Source organism: Scyliorhinus canicula, chromosome 28, assembly GCF_902713615.1.
Source record: "Scyliorhinus canicula chromosome 28, sScyCan1.1, whole genome shotgun sequence".
Classification (NCBI taxonomy): Eukaryota; Metazoa; Chordata; class Chondrichthyes; order Carcharhiniformes; family Scyliorhinidae; genus Scyliorhinus; species Scyliorhinus canicula.
Window position 1 is genome coordinate 15,073,933 of NC_052173.1, and position 18,255 is coordinate 15,092,187.

Sequence of the window (18,255 nt, forward strand, 5' to 3'; positions counted from 1 at the left end):
ACACCACCACCTCCCCTTACAGAAAGGGCCTAAAAACTAAAGTTAACATGACAGATTGGACAATATTCATGGAGGGGTGAAGCTGGGTGCCCTCAGTGCTCATGTGGACCCTGATGACATGTCTTCAGTTGACGCTGCTGGGTGTAGCATGCACCCGAGGAAGTAATGGGGGCTAAGTATAAATCTCACAGGGGCTCCCAAGGTGCAGGGGGAGGACGAGAAGCCATTTCTCCAGACGCGCTCGCTCGGAGCGGATTGGAAAACGGGAAAACTGCACTGGAGGAGCCGTGGCGGAGGCTGGAGGCAGGTCTGGGGAGAGAAATGCACCATAATCGCAGTGACGGAGGCTCCAGTTTTGAGTCAGGTCAAGCCGACTAGCTTCTGACTTTGTTTCGGAAAGGAAATCATTTCCATGTTGTAAACGTGGAAAAATGGTGCCGATCCATTAAACAAGGTCTCAAAATATTGTTGAAAAGAGGGATATATTGCTGAAGCTTTTCCTGAGCAGGACAAATGCAAGAATGCCAAATTTCAAACTCCAACAACAATTTATACTGCAAGGGAAAAGGGTGGTGATGAGCTGGCATATTGCGTGATTTGCCCAGACATTGCATGGAGAAAGTAATCAGGAGCTATACGTTCGCCAAGCTCCCAGCTTTTAAAAAAAGGCACAAGGCTGGGGACATAATCTTTTGTTTGTTACAGAGAACAGGTCCCATATTCTGTACTAAATAAAGGCCAGGGGTTTGTATCCTCACTCTGGTATTTCTCCCACTGGTAGATGCAGTTGGCCATATGAATTTGGTTTATTTTAGCAGGATCATAATGTCTGACTGGAGGGATCATAGAACTGTACAGCACAGTACAGGCCCTTCGGCCCACAATGTTGTGCCCAACTAGTCTGCAACTAAGATCAAATCAACCTACTCCCAATCATTCTAGTGCACTCCATATGCCTATCCAATAACCGCTTGAAAGTTCCTAAAGTGTCCGACTCCACTACCATAGCTGGGAATGCCCCAACCACTCGGAGTTGAGAACCTACCTCTGACATCCCTCCTATATCTCCCACCCTGAACCTTATAGTTATGCCCCCTTGTAACAGCTACATCCACCTGAGGAAAAAGTCGCTGAACGTCCACTCTATCCCTCTCATCATCTTATACACCTCAATTAAGTCAACTCTCATCCTCCTCTGCTCCAATGAGAAAAGCCTTAGCTCCCTCAACCTTTCCTCATAAGACCTACCCTGCAAACCAGGCAGCATCCTGGTAAATCTCCTCTGCACCCTTTCCAATGCTTCCACATCCTTCCTATAATGAGGTGACCAGAACTGCACACAATACTTTGTTCAGGCTCAATAACCAGTCCCCATTTCCAGATATTCTTCTGCCAAGTGTTAATATTCATATTTCTGAAACGAGAACGTCAATCGGAAGAAATAAGGGCTTGGGAGTGCGTTAGTATGGAAATTAATACCACCGCACATCGTGGACCCTCTTTTAATATATTCAAACCAGAGTGTAGCATTTGCGAAGCAGGTCATTCGAAATAAGAGAATTGACTGCTTTTTTTTTTCAAAAAAGAATATTTCACTCCGCACTCATCTCTAAAAATCAAATGCCAAAATGGATCCTGGAATCATAGAATCCCTACAGTGCAGAAGGAGACCATTTGGCAGATCGAGTCTGCACCAAGCCTCTGAAAGAGCACTCTACTTCGGTCCAAACCTTGGCCTATTCCTGTAGTCCCACCTAATCTTTGGACACTAAGGGACAATTTAGCAGGGACAATTTAGCATGACCAATCCACCTAACCGGCATATCTTTGGACTGTGGGAGGAAACCGGAGCACCCGGGAGGAAACCCACGCACACACGGGGAGAACGTGCAGACTCCGCACAGGCCATAATTGAACCAGAGTCCCTGGTGCTGTGAGGCAGCAGTGCTAACCACTGGGCTGCTTGTTCTGAAATTTTGACTGATTAGGTTTGTTGATAGAAGCAGATAGAAAGTTTTCTGTAGGTGTTACAGTGGATTAAAAAGGCACATTTAAAGCACTCATCTTCAAATGACTAGCAACTAAAATTATTTGACAGATAGGATTATTGCAATACTTGCAGCTAAATCGTAGAGAAGTGGATACACAGGGTGGCGCTCACAGGATCTTATTTGACTCCGTAGCCGACGATTTGATGTTTGATCAAACTCATCAAGGGCGTAACAATGTGCTTGACATTCAGCTTGGAGAAGTTGGCTTTCTCGAGCTTTGCCCGAGTGTCCCTGGTCAGGTAGCATCCGTCGCCAAAGTAACGCCATGCCGGCTGGATCACATGTTGAATGAAGTGCAGCCATGTCTTGTTGTCCGCAGCCACGTGCTCAATGAAGAAAAACGCCCCGCCCTGCAGAAACAAAGCTTCTCATCAACCCGCTGAAGCAGGCAAGCTGAGCGGTGACAAGCACCAATCCCACAGGCCAATCAATTTCCACAAAACAAGACTTCGGAGAAAGGCGGACTTAATGATTTTAATTAACGGATCCCTCATGGCCGTTGCTCGATAAATTAGATATCACCCTGTTCTAGAAGGATTAGGAGTGTGGCACCATTTAATGCAAACTGTATCAATCTGCTCAACCAGAGCAGTTTTTCTTTAAGGCTGCAGAGGCAAATTGTTATGTGGTTATTCAGTTTAATTGCGGAAGCAACTTTCAGGTTATTATTCCTCTTAGTTTTAGCGCCATTGTGCTTCGAAGGCTGCAAGCCATTCTTGAAATCAATGCACAGGTGAGTTAAAGGTAGGCAAAGCTCAGAAGTGTTGACAGGGGATAGGTAGGAAGCATGCTTGCTGACAAGAAATTGGCCCACTTAACTACCAGCATCTCTCCCTACACAGGCTTATATTATATTTGCATTGGTTGCTGAAATATCTTTTTCACTGGCCTAGAGAGAGAGAGAGACATACTTTTGTCATGCTCAACTACATATGAAGCACTGACTATCTTGAAAGTTAGCTAACCTTGCATTTTAATTTAGCTGCCGTGTCATTTGAAAACAATTGCTGCTTTGCATTGCGCACGCAACAACAGTGGCAGCTAGCTTTAGTATAGCACAGTCTTAAATAATTAAGTATACATTAGCGCTGGCTAAAGTCAGCCCCAGATCACAGCGGTGATGCCAGGCCTGAAACGGTTCATGGCTGAGGTTTTCGTGGTTAGAATTTTGCTTACTATCTTCCAAATCAGTTCTGGAATTCTCTGGTTGCCATGGTTTTCCCCCCCCCCCCCCCCCCAAAATGGTGGCTACATTGAATGGACCCCTTGAGAGTGGTTGCGTTGCTGACTAAGCCCAGATACAATTATGACAGGAACAGATTCAGCAAATGTGCACTTTCAGGAGCCGATGAGCGCAAATTAGCAAACAATTGAAAAAAAAAAATAAAGCAGACTATCCATTTTCATCTCTTGTTCAGTCCGGCATCTCTTACCCATGAATCCAAGGGTACTGGATGCAAGCCCCACTCCAGGGTGTCAGTGCACAAGCCAGGCTGACATTGTAAATGCCCTTCAGACACTGGGGCCAATTATATGCCTGTTTAGCTGATTTAGGGCAATATAAACATCCCGTAACATTTCAGGGAAGAGCAAAACGTTCATCCAATGCCTTGGCCAATATTCTTCCCTGAACCATTACCATCAACAACAAAAAAAATTGCTCAATAATTGATGGAACCATCAATTCACCAGACACGTGTTTCCGATACGAGTCTAGGCTTTAATCGACTTACTACAGAGCCAGCCTGTTAACCGTTGATGAACTCTCAGTAAACTGCAGGCTGACTCTGGAGAAGGGTATTTATACAGCAGCACAAGGGGGAGGAGTCATGGGCGGAACCAAGGGTGGAGCCCTGTACAAGCTCCTGAGCATTCCCAGAGCTACTCCCCCTAGTGGTCGGATAACGCTACTGCGCTTACAAAGACAGTGTGAATTATCATATTACATTCACCACAATATTCTCATTACTCTTTGCAGAATCATACTGTGCACAAAATGACTGCTTCATTTGCACAACAGTCATAACATTTCAATGTAATTCAGAGTAGTACAGTGGTTAGCATGCTGCCTCTCACAGCGCCAGGGACCCAGGTTCGATTCCCGGCTTGGGTCACTGTCTGTGCAGAGCCTTCACGTTCTCCCAGTGTCTGCGTGGGTTTCCTCCGGTTTCCTCCCTGTAATAATTTCAAAGTTTGCAGATGATACCAAATCAGGTGGGAGGGTGAATTGTGACGAGGATGCAGGGATCCTACAGCAAGATCTGGACAGGTTGGGCGAGTGGGCAAATCAATGGCAGATGCAGTATTATTTGGGTGAGTGTGAGGTTATTCATTTTGGAAGCAAAAACAGGAAGGCAGATTACTACCTGAATGGTTGTAAATTGGGAGAGGGGAGTGTGCAGCGGGACCTGGGTGTCCTTGTGTACCATTCGCTGAAGGTAAGCATGCAGGTGCAGCAGGCAGTAAAGAAGGCTAATGGTATGTTGGCCTTCATTGCGAGAGGTTTTGAGTATAGAAGCAGGGATGTGTTGCTGCAATAGTACAGGGCCTTGGTGAGGCCACACCTGGAGTATTGTGTGCAGTTTTGGTCTCCTTCTCTGAGGAAGGATGTTCTTGCTCTCGAGGGAGTTCAGCGAAGGTTTACCAGACTGATTCCAGGGATGGCGGGACTGTCATATGAGGAGAGATTGACTAGGTTGGGATTGTTCTCGCTGGAGTTCAGAAAAACGAGGAGGGATCTCATAGAGACTTATAAAATTCTAACAGGACTAGACAGGGTAGATGCAGGGAAGATGTTATCAATGATAGGTGTGTCCAGAACCAGGGTTCACAGCCTGAGGATTCAGGGTAAACCATTTCGGACAGAGATAAGGAGACATTTCTTCACCCAGAGAGTGGCCAGCCTGTGGAATTCATTACCACAGGAAGTAGTTGTTGCTAAAACTTTGAATATATTCAAGAGGCGGCTGGATATAGCACTTGGGGAGAATGGGATCAAAGGCTATGGGGAGAAAGCAGGATTAGGCTATTGAGTTGGATGATCAGCCATGATCGTGATGAATGGCAGAGCAGGCTCGAAGGGCCAAAAGGCCTCCTGCTCCTATCTTCTATGTATGTATTTATGACTTAGACCCTGATTAGTGGGCCAATTCTTTGTATGTAAATAAGTAAATACATAAATAAATAAATAATCTTTATTGCCACAAGTCGGCTTACATTAACACTGCAATGAAGTTACTGTGAAAATCCCCTCGTCGCCACATTCTGGCACCTGTTCAGGTACACAGAGGGAGAATTCAGAATTCGCAGCTGGTATGGGAATTGAACGCACGCTGCTGGCCTTGTTCTGCATCACAAACCGGCTGTCTAGCCCACTGAGCTAAATATAACAGGGAGTGTCAGACCCTCTGCACTCCCAGTATAGACAGCAAGCTGAATGCACATGGTCGTACTGCAGTTGGTTTTGTTAATAAAAGGGATTCTGGTGAAGCGACATCTGCCTCTGTGGATTTATTATATTCCCCACATTCCAAACATGTGCAGGATAGCTGGGTTTATGGGGATTGAGCAGGGGCGGTCCGAGGTAGGCTGCTGTTTCGGAGGGTCGGTGCAGACTCGTTGGGCCGAATGGCCTCCTTCTGCTCTGCAGGGATTCTGTGACATTATGTGAACTACTTTGATTTCTTACAAGACCCATGGTTGTGAACCCAATCCTTTTCTCTACAACTTGGTCAAGTGGCAGCCTTCTGTCCTGATACCGGGCCTCCGCTAATTGTGTTCGCTGCAGGATGCAGGAGTGTTAACCTGATCCATTGCCACCCTCGGGGCCCGACTGGGTGGGAACAGGTGGAAAAATCCAAGTGATTGTACTCGGGCATGTCTCGACATGCCAGTTATCATTGCAGGACCTAACAAGCATTTTATGCAGAATGTGTTTGTTGGATTGAATCGTATCCTTTCCACTCTAATCTTGCAATTAAGGGGGAGGTAAACGGAGGAAAAACAATCTCACTCCTTCATTGTCAATTGTTTCTCTACTCCTGAAGGTATTACTAAAATATGGCTAAGTAATTAGCTGCCCAGTGCAAGGCTTGGAGAAGCCATGCATCTTATGCGCGTGGAAAAAATAGGAACAACTTGGGCTGAATTCTCCGTCTCTCACCCTCAACAGCTAGAATTGCGGTCAGTGGGGGGAATAGCAGGTAATGCAAAATCGCAGTTTGCGCCCGGTGCCCATTCCAATGCCATGCTCCGGTGACACGCTGGTGGCGTTCGCGAGGTTTGCGCCCCGCGCCGGGAAGTCCGTGCAAAACCATCATTTGCATGGATTTCAATGTCATTAGCGTGTTGGACACAAGTTTGGTCCACCCCTCCACGGTGCTCCACCCCTCTCAACCAGGAGTCGCAAAGCGTGAATTGGTGCAAGTATTTGCAAGCAGGGCCTGTATGCCTTGGCTGTGGAGGGGGAGCGAGAGGGTAAAAATAAACTCAAAAACTGTCAGGTTTGCTGGGGTATGGCTGCCCGGGCTGGGGGCAGTAGGAGGTAGTGACTTGGTGCCAGTCCATGGTCTCTGGGTGTCTCCCTCGGGATCGGGGTGGCCTGGCTCAGACCCCATTGCTGCAGTCTGTGGATTTAAAGCCACCCCTAAGGTGCTACTGACAGGCCTTTGGCTGCTCACACTGCTGACTGTGTCCTGTAAATGCTCAGAGAGCCTCTGGTCATCTGGAAGCCCACCCAGGCCGCCCCTCTGGCCACCCTCATACCCCAGCTGTATCATCAAGGGGATGGGTGTGGCCAAGCTCAATCAGGGACCCACCAGGTGTTGGCACTCCTCAGAATAATAGAATACAAGTGCAGAAGGAGGCCATTCAGCCCATCGGAAAGAGCACCATGCCTCCACCCTATCACCATAACCCAGTACTCCCATCTAACCTTTTGGACAGGAAGGTACAATTTAGCATGGCCAATCCACCCAACCTGCACCTCTTTGTACTGTGGGAGGAAACCGGAGCACCCGGAGGAAACCCACGCAGACACGGGGAGAACGTGCAGACTCTGCACAGACAGTGACCAGAGGCCAGAATTGAACTAGAGTCCCTGGAGCTGTGAGGCAGCAGTGCTAACCACTGTGCCACCCAAGACGTGCTGCCCCACTGCAGAGGAAGCAGGGGATTAGCAGAGCTCACCCCAAACGAAGAGCACCTGCACCATGGCATTTGGAACCCTCCCTGGCATACTATCCCTCAGGATGATGAGCGGTCTCCTCTTGGTAAGGTTGGCAGCACCTACAGTGCTGTTCAGGAGGACGGGGTTAAGTCAGCGGCCCACCCTGGGGAATAGGGTGTCCCTCCTCTCCTTACTGGCATGAGCGGTGGTTCCACCGAGCCCAACCTCAGGGGTCAGGCCTTCTGTGAGCCATCTTGGTGGCTGGAATGAGTGTGTGCGGCGAGTGGAGCACTTACAAGCAGCTTTAGTTTGTCAAGCTCTTCAGCTCGAATTCCAGCCCCAGCGGATTCACCTCCAACGGGATTGGAAATTGCTTCCAATTCTCACTGGCAGAGGGCTGGCCCATTTACATGTCCGAGTCTCGGAACAAACAACACTCCCAATGGGAATGTGAACTGCACGCACTTCTGGTGGGAGCACCCAAGTCAACAAAATGGAAGGATCGGAAGACCATGAGAAATAGAAGGTCATTCAGCAGCGCCCCCAACCCCCACCAAGCCTGTTCCACCATTTAATAAGATTATGGCCGGAATTCTCCGGCCATTGCGATTCATTTTTCCTGCCGGCAGCGCACCCCACCCAAGGATTTCCTGGCGGTGTGGGGTGTCTTCAATGGGAAATCCCATTGCCAAGCGGGGCAGGAAGACAGAATCCCACCGCCAACGAACAGCGCGCCGCCAAGAAGCACGCGGCTGGGGGACGGGGAAATCCCGCCCCATGGCTGATCGAACATTCACTAAATCCACTTTCCTGCCTTCTCTCCATAACCTTTCATTCCCCGACTGATTAAAACCGATCGATCTCGGCCTTGAAGATGTTCAAGGACCCAGCCTCCATAGCTTCCCGAGGTAAAGGATTCCGAAGATTCTCCACTCTTCAGGAGGAGAAATTCTTCCTCAAATCCATCTTAAATGAGCTCCCCCCTTATTCCAAGATTGAGATGTGCCCTCTGGCCCTACACTCTCCCATGAGTGGAAACATCCTCCCAACATTCACCGTGAGGGGCCTCACGGTAGCATGGTGGTTAGCATCAATGCTTCACAGCTCCAGGGTCCCAGGTTCGATTCCCGGCTGGGTCACTGTCTGTGTGGAGTCTGCACGTCCTCCCCCTGTGTGCGTGGGTTTCCTCCGGGTGCTCCGGTTTCCTCCCACAGTCCAAAGATGTGCGGGTTAGGTGGATTGGCCATGCTAAATTGCCCGTAGTGTAAGGTTAATGGGGGGATTGTTGGGTTACGGGTATACGGTTTACGTGGGTTTAAGTAGGGTGATCATTGCTCGGCACAACATCGAGGGCCGAAGGGCCTGTTCTGTGCTGTACTGTTCTATGTTCTAACCCTCTAAGAATCTAATAATAATCTTTATTAGTGTCACAAGTAGGCTTACATTAACACTGCAATGAAGTTACTGTGAAAAGCCCCTAGTCGCCACACTCCGGCGCCTGTTCGGGTCACAGAGGGAGAATTCAGAATGTCCAATTCACCCAACAGCACGTCTTTCGGGACTTGTGGGGGGAAACCGGAGCACCCGGAGGAAACCCACGCAGACACTATGCTTCAATCACATCACCTCGTTTTGACTCGTTTTACTGGGGACCCCGGCCTTGGGGGGGGGGGGGGGGGGGGGGGGGGGGGAGAAACTTGTCAACTTTAAAAGAGTGTGGCACGGTGGCGCAGTGGTTAGCACTGCGGTTAGGACCCAGGTTCGATCCCGGCTCTGGGTCACCGTCCATGTGGAGTTTGCACATTCTCCCCGTGTCTGTGTGGGTTTCACCCCCACAACCCAAAGATGTGCAGGGTAGGTGGATTGGCCATGCTAAATTGCCCCTTCATTGGGAAAAAAAAATTGGGCACTCTAAATTTTTTTAAAAATCAATTTGATAAAGACGCTTGCCCCTTCCGCAGGAGTCAAACAAGTACATATAGGTTTGTCTCAATGCTGTATATTAAGAAATTAAATACCACAATTATATCATTGTTTTTCACCAATTATTTTGAGCTTACGATACAACAAAAGAAACGGAAGTCCTTTCAATGCTTCAATTATAAATATGCACCTGTGACTTTTGTCCAACTTAATCGGTTGTGAAAAAAACTGTGAGAATAAACAACTGTGTTTTTTTTTTAAAAAAGGGTAACCAGAAAGCTGGAGTGTTTTCCCTCATCTTCGGAGCTCATGAGAAATAGTAATTAGTTACCTCCTCTATTCTAAACAAAAATTCTCCCCGTGGGATTTTTTTGAATTTTCCATTGGTGAGGCAGGATTAGAAGGGGCACGTTCCAGAAAACTCTGAAGGGCCAATCTTGGCAAATGTAAAGATGGTCAGGAAGCTCGACAAAGATCCGCCCTGGTAGCCCGGACACAGATATCGCCATGGAGGGACTCGGGGAGGGAAGGCCCAAAAGCTTGGGGGAGGTTAGGCGGTTTGATTATTTGCAGCCCTGTCAGCTGGTTTTGTTTCATGGTTGCATTTGATGCGCAAATATATAAATGCCTCAATAAAATATTTTTCAAAAAGCAAAAACAGGTGCAAGATGACAGTATTTAGACATATCCAATTTATTGATCCGCCATTTATGGCAATATCTTCAGGTGCCCAGGCCTTATGCTGGGGACTTCTCTCATGTACCTCAAGTAATAGTCAATCTAAATGGGCAGGGTTTTCTGATCCTCTCCTCACAGTGTGTTTTGCAGAGGTAGTCCGCCACAGGCCCGAGTGGTGGGATCTTCCAGGCCCGTCGCTGTCAATGGAGTTTCCTGCTGTCCGCACCCTCCGCCAGCAGGGAACCCACAGGTGGGAGGGGGTAGCCGTCAGCAGGACAGGAAGAGTACACTTGGGAGTATAGGGGGCGATTCTCCAAGCCCCGCGTCGGAGAATCGCCGCAATCACGCCATGATGCCCCGACACCAGTGTGAGATTCTCCGGGTGCGGAGAATCGCCGCCATTTACGCCAGCGCGTTTGGCGCGGTACGGGCCGCTGGAATCGGCGGGGCCACCGATTCTCCGGCCTGGATGGGCCGAGCGGCTGCGCCGATACGACGGAGTCCCGCCGGCGCTGTGCTGGCCTCCTGTGGGGGCCAGAATTGGTCGTACCCGGGCCCAGTTTGCGCCGCCGTGAAACGTGACGGCATTCACGATGGCATGAACATTCGGGCTCCATATTGGAGAATTGCCCCCATAGTGTAAAATTCTGGTCGCCACCAGATTTACCAGAATGTTGCCTGGTATGGAGGGCATTAGCTATGAGGAGTGGTTGAAATAAGTTCTCACTGGAACGACGGAGGTTGAGGGCCGACCTGATAGAGGTCTACAAAATTATGAGGGGCGTAGACAGAGTGGATAGTCAGAGGCTTTTCCCAGGGTAGAGGGGTCAATTACTAGGGGGCATAGGTTTAAGGTGCGAGGGGCAAGGTTTAGAGGAGATGTACGAGGCACGTTTTTTTTTACACAGAGGGTAGTGGGTGCCTGGAACTCGCTGCCGGAGGAGGTGGTGGAAGCAGGGACGATAGTGACGTTTAAGGGGCATCTTGACAAATACATGAATAGGATGGGAATAGAGGGATACGGACCCAGGAAGTGCAGAAGATTTTAGTTTAGACAGGCAGCATGGTCGGCACGGGCTTGGAGGGCCGAAGGGCCTGTTCCTGTGCTGTACTTTTCTTTGTTCTTTATCCCGCTGGTGGGAATGGACACAAAATCCCACCCTCGGTAAAAGTCAACTAGTGACATTTTGCCCAAAGATTTTTATCCATCCTGCACAGTTGTTGGGAGTGGGGTTGGCGGGAACACACAGCCAAGTCTCTTTCCACAAGTGTTCTCTTCTCTTCAGAAATAGCGAGGTTGGGTCAGCAGTTCACTGCTGAGTTCAGAACAATGGCCAGCAACCAGAGGCAGTGTCATTGTTGCCAGTTCCCAAGAACAGGCATGGCTTCAACCCCTCGCAAAAATTACTTGCGTATAAATCAACCACCTACTTGTTGCCTAAAAAAACGTGGTCTCAAACACCATGAATACAGTACTTCTTTGACGAAGCTTTTGACCATCCCTCCCAATGCCTCTCATGGAAGGTTGCCAACCTATGTCTGAGAAACGCTCCTGCAAAGCACCTTGGGAGGTTTTTCTATGCTACAAGAATGCAAAGTTGTTGTTGTACCAATGTCCAATGGATGAGATGCACGAAAGCACAGCAGTTTGTATGAAGACTTGAAATCTCTCTTTTGCCCTTGGGCGGTGCGATGGGTACTTTGTGGCCACATGACACAATGTTTTATTCTTTTGCCTGGAAAACCACAATGTATAATTGCTCCGAAGGAAAGAGAGATCAGAAATTAGCTGCAGGTGAAACGTGTCCTCGGTACAGTCTGTTCATAGGAACACAAGGTGCAGAGAAATAGGAGCCTCGCCAACCGGGTCCACCATTCAGCTAGTTCATGGCTGATATTCTATCTCAATGCCATTTTCCTACACTACCCCCGTACCCTCTATATCTTTAATATCGGGAAATCTATTGATCAGTCTTGAGCTTGCTCACTGACTGAGACTCCACAGCCCTCTGGGGGTAGTGAATTCCAAAGGTTCACCACCCTCTGAGTGAAGAGTTTCCTCCTTACCTCAGTCATAGATCCCTACAGAGCAGAAGGAGGCCATTTGGCCCATCGTGTCTGTACCAAGCCCGCCGAAAGAGCACCCTACCTAGACCCTTTCACTCTGCCTCCTTCATCCTCTTTTGCCTTCCTCCTCCCTCACCCTCTTTCATGGGACTGTGGGAGGAAACCGGAGCTCCCGGAGGAAACCCACGCAAACATGGGAAGAACGTGCAGACTCCGGACAGACAGTGACCCAGCGGGGAATCGAACCTGGGACCCCGGTGCTGTACGGCAGCCCTGTGCCACCCACGTCCTAATTGGCCTGCTCTTTATTCTGAACTGCACTCCCTCTCTGGCAAGTATATCCTTCCTTTGATAAGGAGACGAAAACTGCACACAATACACCAGGTGCAGTCTCACCAAGGCTCTATACAACCACAGCGAGATTTCCTTACTCCTGCACTCAAATCCCCTTTAAATAAAAGCTAACAGGCCGTCAAGTCCTGGGGTGGGACTCATACCCAGAGCTTCTGGTCAAGGGGCATGGACGCCACCCACTCTGCCACAAGATCACCTACCACTTCTAATTGATGGCCTATCAACAACACTCACCAAGGTTTGCTACCCCCTTGCTGTTTCCTAGCTCCACCCAAACCGATTTGACATCTTAATCTTCCGTTCGAAGATGCTCTCTCAATAAATGTACTGATCTCATCCTTGATTAACAGTGCTACCCCACCGCCTTTTCCTTTTTAAACAAATATTTTTCCAATTAAGGGGCAATTTAGCATGGCCAATACACATACCCTGCATATCTTTGGGTTGTAGGGATGAGATTCAGTGTCTTTTATTCTGTCTTTTTGCAACCTCTAGCCTCATCTGCTGATAGTTCAAAGTTACAGTCCAGAGTTACAGTCCAGATCTGCTGGTAGCAGAGTAATTTCCTACTGCTGTGGGGATTTAATACATTCCAAATGGCTCCCCTCTTTTCCTTATACCTCTTCTCCAGTAAGGCACTTAAAATGTGTCCGAGGAGTCTCGCACATTTGATTTGCTGTTCTTCCAGGGGGAGTTGCTCACCCTGAAGTTACCTTGTTGGCAGGAAAGAGCTGGAATGGTGAATCAGCCTAAAACCAAAAGTCCCGTTTCAAGTTCCTGGAAAAAAAAAAGCAACTAAAATTTGAGTAATTTCAGCCCATGTTTTCTTGATGACTTGTGTTTTTATTTCAATCTGAAACTTTTTAAGCCAGACATGTCTTTTGCTTTTGTCCCGTCTTTGAAATGGAACACAATTTAAGTCTGACTGTCACAAACTCGTGGTTGGGATATTATAGATTTTGTAAGAAAGAGTTCATCTTTAAGTGGACACACAGTCTTAAAGATGGCTGCCATCAGTCACCTGACCCTTTACAACTGCAATGTGTCAACCTTCCAGAAGACACCAGGTGGATTGCAAGTTGACAGATTTAAGCATGCAAAGACATTTGAAATTCAGTGTGCTTTTCCACAGGGATAAGCAGAAACCCATTGATACTGGCTTCCCTGGATGGGCAAATAGGTCACAGAATCATAGAATCCCTACGATGCAGAGGGAGGCCATTTGGCCCATTGAGTCTGCACCAACCACCCGAAAGAGCTCCCTATCTAAGCCCACTCCCCTGCCCTATACCTGTAACCCCACCTAACCTGCACATCTTTGGACACTAAGGGGCAATTAATCATGGCCAATCCATTTTTGGACTGTGGGAGGACACAGGAGCTCCCAAAGAAACTCACGCAGACACGGGAAGAATATGCAAACTCCACAGACAGTGACCCAAGGCTGGAATCGAACCCGGGTCCCTGGCGCTGTGAGACGGTGCTAACCGCTGTGCCACCGTAGCACCCCACTGTTTTCCTATCTCACCAAACCCGAAAGAATGAGGCCCATTTAAGTTAATGGCTGAACCATTAAAGACAATACACGGGTCTATGCCCCCAGACCTGGGCTCACCCAATACTCAATTGATCGGCGCAGGCTGGGAGGGCCGAAGGGCCTGTTCCTGTGCTGTAATTTTCTTTGTTCTAATACGGAAGAATAATTCCACAGTTTGGGATCGCAAACATTTTTGTACTGAGGTCAGGCATTTTGCACAGAGAGCCTAGAAGACTTGCAGGTGTCGATCCCAGCCCAGCTCTCAGCTGAGATAACTGTGAATAGCATGTCAGAACTGGCTTTCTCTCTATTACCGGGAGTCACCAGGGGAAGTTGCACTATTCTGCTGTAAAAAAGGAATCTAGGCAGTCTTCAAATGTGGCACTGGCAGAACCAGTGAAAAAATGGGACCCTCACCCACTCTACTTTCCGGGTCCACCTGAACAGGCAAACACCAACTAATCGACTACAGAAGCCATCGCAGCTGCTGAACACAACCCTCAACTCCAGACAACCAACCCTTCAACTGCAACGATACCTTTTAACTGAATCTCAGCTTTATCAGTATTCTTTTATCTTTATCTGCTTGTAAACCTTGCATCTGTATTTCAGTTAATAACATAGTCACTTTTACTTTTGTATCTTAATAAACAAACTTTGATCTTGCTAATGAATAAAGCTCGCCTACTGGGTTATTTTTCAGTTAAACCACAAATTAATAAGGGAGCTACAGACACACATTCTTAATTCATGCAAGGACTGTAAGAAAAAGCATTTATTTGGTTATGACAGAAAAGACTGCTATTAGACCTGCCAGCGTTCAATATTAGTAGACCTCCTCAGGTAGCTAGAATGTTTATGGCACAGAAAGAGGCCACTCGGCCCATCATCTCTCTGCCGGCCCAAAAACAAGCACCCACCCCCAAGCCTAATCCCACTTTGCAGCATTTGATTTTACACGACTTGAGGTGCACATCCAGACACCTTTTAAAATGAGTTGAGAGTTTCTGCCTCCCTCTTTCAGGCAGCGAGTTCCAGAACCCCACAACCCTCTGGGTGAAAATATTTCAGCGGTTAGCACTGCTGCCTGGGACCCAGGTTCAATTCTGACCTCGGGTGACTGTCTGTGTGGAGTTTGTACGTTCTCCCCGTGTCTGCATGGGATTCCTCCGGGTGCTCCAGTTTCCTCCCACAGTCCAAATATGCGGAGTTAGGTCAATAGGCCAATGCTAAATTGTCACTTAAGCGTCCAATGTTTAGGTGGGGTTATGGGGATAGTGCGGGGGAATGGGCCTAGTTAGAGTGTTTTGTGGTGGGTCAGTGCAGACTCGATGGGCCGAATGGCCTCCTTCTGCTCTGTATGGATTCTGTGATTCATCTCCTCTCTAATCTTTCTACCAATCACTTTGCCCGCTGGTCACTAACCTCCTTCACATCCACTCTTATCTAACCCCTCACAACTTTGTACATCTCAATCAAATCTCCCCTCAGCCTCCTCGGTTCCATGGAGAGCAACCCCAGCTTCTCCAATCTGTCCTTATAGCTGCTATTCTCCAGTGCTGGGTGGCAACATCCTGGTAAATCTCCTCTGCAGCCTCTCTCATGCAATGGCATCCTTCCTGTAATGTGGAGATGCCGGCGTTGGACTGGGGTGAGCACAGTAAGAAGTCTTACAACACCAGGTTAAAGTCCAACAGGTTTGTTGGGACTTTTAACCTGCGCTCTGAAAATGAGTGATTAGGAACAAACCTGTTGCACTTTAACCTGGTGTTGTCAGAATCCTTCCTGTAATGAGGGGACCAGAATTACACAACAGCACTCAAGTTGTGGCCTAATGAGTGTTGCTCATTGTAATCAAATAGTACTTTCTTAGGATAGTGTTTTACCATTTGATGCACTATATTAGTCTCACACAAGGGTGCACAAGTTCAAGGTCAGGAGGATTTGAGGAAAAGAGGTTGGTGACGGTCTGGAATGCACTGCCTGGGAGGGTGGTAGAGGCGGATTGCCTCGCATCCTTTAAATGATAAGCACTTGCACGTCATAACATTCAAGGCTATGGGCCAAGTGCTGGTAAGTGGGATTCGAGAGATAGATCAGGTGTTATTCACATGCTGGCACAGACTCGATGGGCCAAAGGGCCTCTTCTGCGCCATGTAGCTCTGTAATTCTGTGGAGGTCTGTTGGCAGCAATTGAATCATTTATTTTTCAACATGGGCAAGGTTTCAAGAGTTTAAACACAGTGTGTTCCAATTACTTATTGGCCGGTGGGTCAGAGGCCTCTGTCTTGAATTTTGGTAGCTTTGCCAGGAAAAGGAGGTTGGAATTCGTGCTGCGAGCACTTACTTCTGCAAAGAATGACACAGTCCTGCAATTGTTTCAAAACGGGTATTCTGCTCTGCAGCAGAATCACTGGTCTGTGCTCTTCAACAGCACCTCCTTATTGTTCAACCTGTCCAGCGATCCCATTGCAATATTTAATGGACAGGAATGAAGTTGCTCCCGCACTTGGGATCATTATTAGTGCCATCTTTTTACTTTTAAAATTCATTAGTTGGCTGTGCCAGAATTTATTGCCCATCCCCAATTGCCCTGGAGGGGGTAGTTAATAATCAACCACATTGCTGTGGGTCTGAAGTCACATGTAGGCCAGACCGGGTAAGGACGGCAGATTTCCTTCCCTAAAGGGGCATTAGTGAACCAGACGGGTCTTTACGACAATTGACAACGGTTTCATTTCAACTCCAGATTTTTATTGAATTCAAATTTCACCACCTGCAATGGCGGGATTTGAACCTGGGGCCCCAGAACATTACCCTGGGTTTACTAGTCCAGTGACAATACCACTACGCCACCACCTCCCCATGAATGGTAGCGTCTGCTCCCACCAAAATAAGAACATTAACAAGGGGTGGACAATTCAGCCCCTAAAGCCCACTCTCGTCTTTCAATACGATCATGGCAGCAGGGCTAACCCACTGTGCCACCGCACTGCCCGCACACAGACAGAATTGAACCTGGCACTGTGAGGCAGCAGTGCTAACCACCACATCACTGTGCCGCCCTTGTCACTCAACCCTCCGTAATCCAGGAGTAATTAGGAATGGACAAGAAAGGCTGGCCCAGCCTGTAATCCCCACCCCGCCTCCTCCCTCCCATGTCAGAATAAAAAGGGATACATATTCACTATTCATAACCAACGTTTAGCTAAGGTTGTCAATCATTGATTTGGAGCTAACTAATCTGCAGCGAACGCTTGCTGTGGGCTCCCAATTGTAAATAAGAAGTGTTAAGGAAGGCTTCTGCATTATGTAATAGTGGGTCAAACTGTTTCTTGGCAACTGCAAAATGTGTGTGGGAACACGGGCCACTCAAGGGCAGCCCAGACTCTAGATTGGCTGTTGTGTTGATCATTTTACTCCATTGTTTAATTATTATAGGTCCCTGGTTGGTGGATAATTTCCAAACGCGATTATAATAGTCTTTACATGCTTATTTTTAAAATGGAGATGTAGGGACTTGCTGGAAATGCAATTTCAGGATGCATTTATCCAGGAGTCAATTATATTTCAGTGTTTATGTTACGACGGGGGGTTGGGGGGGTTAATTCTCTCTCTCTCTCTCTCACCGGTCTGAGCACTCTGAGCGCCTCCTTCACCACTGCGTCCACGTTCTCGACGGTGCACAGGACCAAAGTGCAGACCACAGCGTCCACCGATTCACTCGCCACTTGGCTCAGATCCTCGCCGCTGGCGACCACGAACTTCTCCACCTTGACGTGCTCGTTGGTGGCCGCGCTGCCCTCCAGCATGCTCCGAAAGTTGGGATTGGGGTCGACGCAGATGACTTTGCAACCCCAGGGGTAAAAGGCAAAGTTCGCCCCGGAGCCACAGCCCACTTCCAGGACGGTCAGGCCCGAGGAGCTGGCGAACTCCGGCAGCTGGTCAAAGAGCTCCTTCTTCACCTTGCCCATCTTGTCGTTGATGGTGGTGGTCGTTTTGCGCATCAGATAGGGGAACACCTTCTTATACATGGGGTCCCAGACCCCCATGAATTGCAGGATGGTCACTGGGAGAACCAGGATCTCCACCACACAGCACAACACAAACCGTACAAACGTCATCTTTTCCAGCGACACGGAAGCGCTTTCCACCACTTGTGTATCCCGCAGCTCTCCACTGGGCGGAGAACTCACTCCTTTGCAACACCAACTGATATTGACAAGTGAAACTCACAAACGCTGCTGATTGGCCTGAAATAGCCGCCTCCCCCCTCCCAAGCTCCTCACACTTTGTCTGATTGGTTGGGCGTAAAGCTCCAAAATATCTCTTCTTAAAGCATTCACTATGCAACATACTTATTTATTCTTTAAAGAGTTAAAGCGAAAAGAGCTAAAGAGCTAACGTTTCGAGTCCAACGACTCTTTGTCAAAGCATTTTCTCTTCCGTTTCAGATTCCAGCATCCGCAGTAATTTGC

At 48.2% G+C, this 18,255-nt stretch overlaps 1 protein-coding gene across 1 annotated transcript; it reads right to left on the minus strand.

The window, feature by feature from the left end:
* Positions 1 to 1,974: 1,974 nt before the first annotated feature.
* Positions 1,975 to 17,984, minus strand: LOC119958209 (methyltransferase-like protein 7A). The gene is made up of 2 exons (XM_038786598.1): positions 17,407 to 17,984; positions 1,975 to 2,401 (listed from the first exon to the last, which is right to left on the minus strand). The coding sequence occupies exons 1-2, from the start codon at positions 17,899 to 17,901 to the stop codon at positions 2,168 to 2,170; spliced, it is 729 nt and encodes a 242-aa protein (XP_038642526.1). The 5' UTR covers positions 17,902 to 17,984; the 3' UTR covers positions 1,975 to 2,167.
* Positions 17,985 to 18,255: the final 271 nt, after the last annotated feature.